Source organism: Papaver somniferum, chromosome 8 (genome assembly GCF_003573695.1).
Source record: "Papaver somniferum cultivar HN1 chromosome 8, ASM357369v1, whole genome shotgun sequence".
In the NCBI taxonomy this organism is placed as follows: Eukaryota; Viridiplantae; Streptophyta; class Magnoliopsida; order Ranunculales; family Papaveraceae; genus Papaver; species Papaver somniferum.
The window spans coordinates 97,492,602-97,495,560 of record NC_039365.1 but is presented as its reverse complement, the minus strand read 5'-3'; the positions used below and the strand labels follow the sequence as shown (position 1 = coordinate 97,495,560).

At 35.2% G+C, this 2,959-nt stretch overlaps 1 protein-coding gene across 1 annotated transcript; it reads left to right on the top strand.

Annotated features, from left to right (window-relative positions):
• Nucleotides 1-300: 300 nt before the first annotated feature.
• On the top strand, nt 301-2,564 carry LOC113304825 (probable WRKY transcription factor 65). The gene is made up of 3 exons (XM_026553969.1): nt 301-724; nt 934-1,095; nt 1,576-2,564. The coding sequence occupies exons 1-3, from the start codon at nt 504-506 to the stop codon at nt 2,267-2,269; spliced, it is 1,077 nt and encodes a 358-aa protein (XP_026409754.1). The 5' UTR covers nt 301-503; the 3' UTR covers nt 2,270-2,564.
• Nucleotides 2,565-2,959: the final 395 nt, after the last annotated feature.

The window sequence follows — 2,959 nt, the reverse complement described above, 5'->3', positions numbered from 1 at the left end:
ATTTAAACCTAATCTTTCCCTTCAATGAAGGGAGATAGAGAGAGATAGAGGACCATGTGACCCCAAAGACTTATGCAAATCAAATCCATTATCTTTGTACTGAGAAATATTAAATTAACATGTTGCTTCAATTAATAGATACATAATTTTATAAAAGAAAAAAATTACTATATGCTCAGCACGTCTTTTATAATAACACCACCCCCGAATAAATAAACAGATTTTGGTTAATAAAAAAATTTGTATTACAGAAATTTGTCGATCTGTCCAAAAAAAAACGAACAGAGAGAGACATTCATATATATTCAAACCCTCCCCTTATCTCTTATCTCATACTCAAACCATCATAAAACCTCTCTATCTCTCTCTTAATGTTTGGAGAAGTTAGAAAAACGTCGTCTTGATCATCTCCAGTTTATCAGTAACAATACAGCAGGATTCAGGGTTCAGGTTAATTGATCAATTATCTTATTCATATCGTAAGAAATTAGAAGATATTGAAAATGGATGGAAGATTCAACAACCCATTTATCAGTGAAGAAGAAGAAGCAGAATTTATGCAAGAAAATTGTACTAGTAGTCCTACTTTATCATCGTCTCCTCCACCGTCTTACTCCAATTCTAGTAAACATATGTTGATTAACGATCATCATCACCATCATATTCAAAATAATAAACATCATCAAAAGGCTCTCTCAGTTAACATGGCTTCTCCAAAGAAAAGGTTAGTCATGATATAAATTACATAGAGTGGTTTCATTTTCTTTAATTAATTCGATTGAACTAAAATAGATAGTGGTGTGTCGGATTATCCGAAATCATAAGCAATTTGTGTTGATTAGTTTGGTTTCATTTCCATGCATGAAAATTGATTAACTAAAGTGATGAATAAGAATTGAATTGAATTTATATATTTTTTTTGTTTAATTACAGTAGGCGAGCTATGCAGAAAAGGGTGGTGTCAATACCAATAGGAGAAATTGATGGATCATCAACCAGGACAAATAACAGTAAAGGTGAAGGAGCTCCACCTTCTGATTCTTGGGCTTGGAGAAAGTATGGACAAAAACCAATCAAAGGTTCTCCATATCCTAGGTATTTTAATTAAACCCTAATTCTTGATCTCTTTTCCTCTAGCTCATTGGTGTACCTCTTTTTTTATCTTCTGTCGCAACTTGATTAGGTCATTAATGTAGGATCTTGAGTAAATCCAATACATGGAACGCAATTTAAGACATAAACTGGCTTTAGCTTTATCTTGGACATTGAATACTCGACACCCTTCCATGATTCATAAACTAGTACTGCATCACAAAACCACATGAATTACACAAAACTAGGGCATGGATCATGCACTCACATATTTTGTCGGCAAACCCAAGTTTAATTACATGATCATAATAGTTGAGCTAAGTCAAGGAAATGCTTATTTTAGTAATTACATGATCATCAAAGCTAAAATGCGCCGCAATTCTCATATTAATCCAATTTTCTTACATTTTTGTGGGTCAGATTCCGGCCATGTTCGAATACAATATTCTCAAAATTTTGTTTGTTTTTATGAATTTTTCTTAGGGGTTACTATCGGTGTAGTAGCTCAAAGGGATGCCCAGCAAGAAAACAAGTCGAACGAAGTAGAGTGGATCCCACAATGCTCGTGATAACTTACGCTTGTGAACATAATCATCCATGGCCGGCTTCTAGAAACAATAATTCTAGTACTAACTCTTCTTCTCCTCCTCCTGCCACCAAGGCTATCACTACCAGAGCCAAATCCTCCACCACCGCAACAATTACAACTGCGGCCGTAGCGGTAGCTCCAGACGATGGTGTTGATGTTGATACTAAGCCCAAAATAAAACAAGAGGAATCAGCGGTTTTTGGAAACCAACAAGAACTGATCGAAGATAAGTTCAACGATTTGGGTGGGGAAGAACATTCAATGATTATAAATGCAACAACAGATAATGATTTTGGATGGTTTACAGATGACGTAGTATCGGCATCACATGGGATACTAGAGAGTCCTATTTGCGCGGGAATAAGTAGTAGTAATCTTAGTATTATTAGTGGCGGAGAATCTGGTGTTGGTCATGATGAGATGCCAATGATATTTCCAATGAGAGAAGAAGATGAATCATTGTTTGCTGATTTAGGTGAATTACCTGAATGCTCAGTTGTTTTCCGAAGAAGTGGATTTTTTGAACAAGAAGAAGAGCGCAGAAGGTGTAGTTTAAGAACAGCTTCATGGTGTGGCAGTACAGGATAAGTTACGATCAATTAAAAGTGTAAAATCGACAAAAGTGCGCGTCGTGCGCCACAAGATACAGAAGATACAGGTTTAAAAAGATTTTCAAGATAAAAGGGAAAAAATGTTATTAAATTTTTATTTTTGTTTTTCTCAATTTAACATTGATGGTAGTGTAAAATAGTAATGGAAGATGGAAATAAAGAAGAAAAATGGGGATACAGAGATAGAGAGAGGGGAAGAGAGAATTGTTATTTTTTAAAGATGTAGATTCTTTGGATTTTGTTTTGATGCTTGTGTGATAGCATTTCTTTGATTTCTTTAACAACGTCGTGATCCTTATTCTCCGGTTTCCCGGTGACTCCTCCCCTACTATTTTTTTTCCCATCTAGGGTTTTAATGAAAATTGTTTCTTTCGTTTTAATTGGACCAGAACTGCAAATTTACTCTTCGTCATGGGGATCTTATTAACGAATACTGACATCCATACCGCTGTTAAAGGGCGGAAAATCTCTCTGCCATGTTTTGGAAGGAACAGTTGAGTTATTAAAAAATCAGGATGATAATCTTTTTTGCTCTGACGATGGTGGAAATTTTATAAGCATAGTAATTACGAAGTAGTGCTACGCAGAAGAAGCTGGCTAGTAGCGCATATAGGAGAAACAGGTTAAGTAAATACATACTACTTACTTTCATTTTCAAGATGGTTTA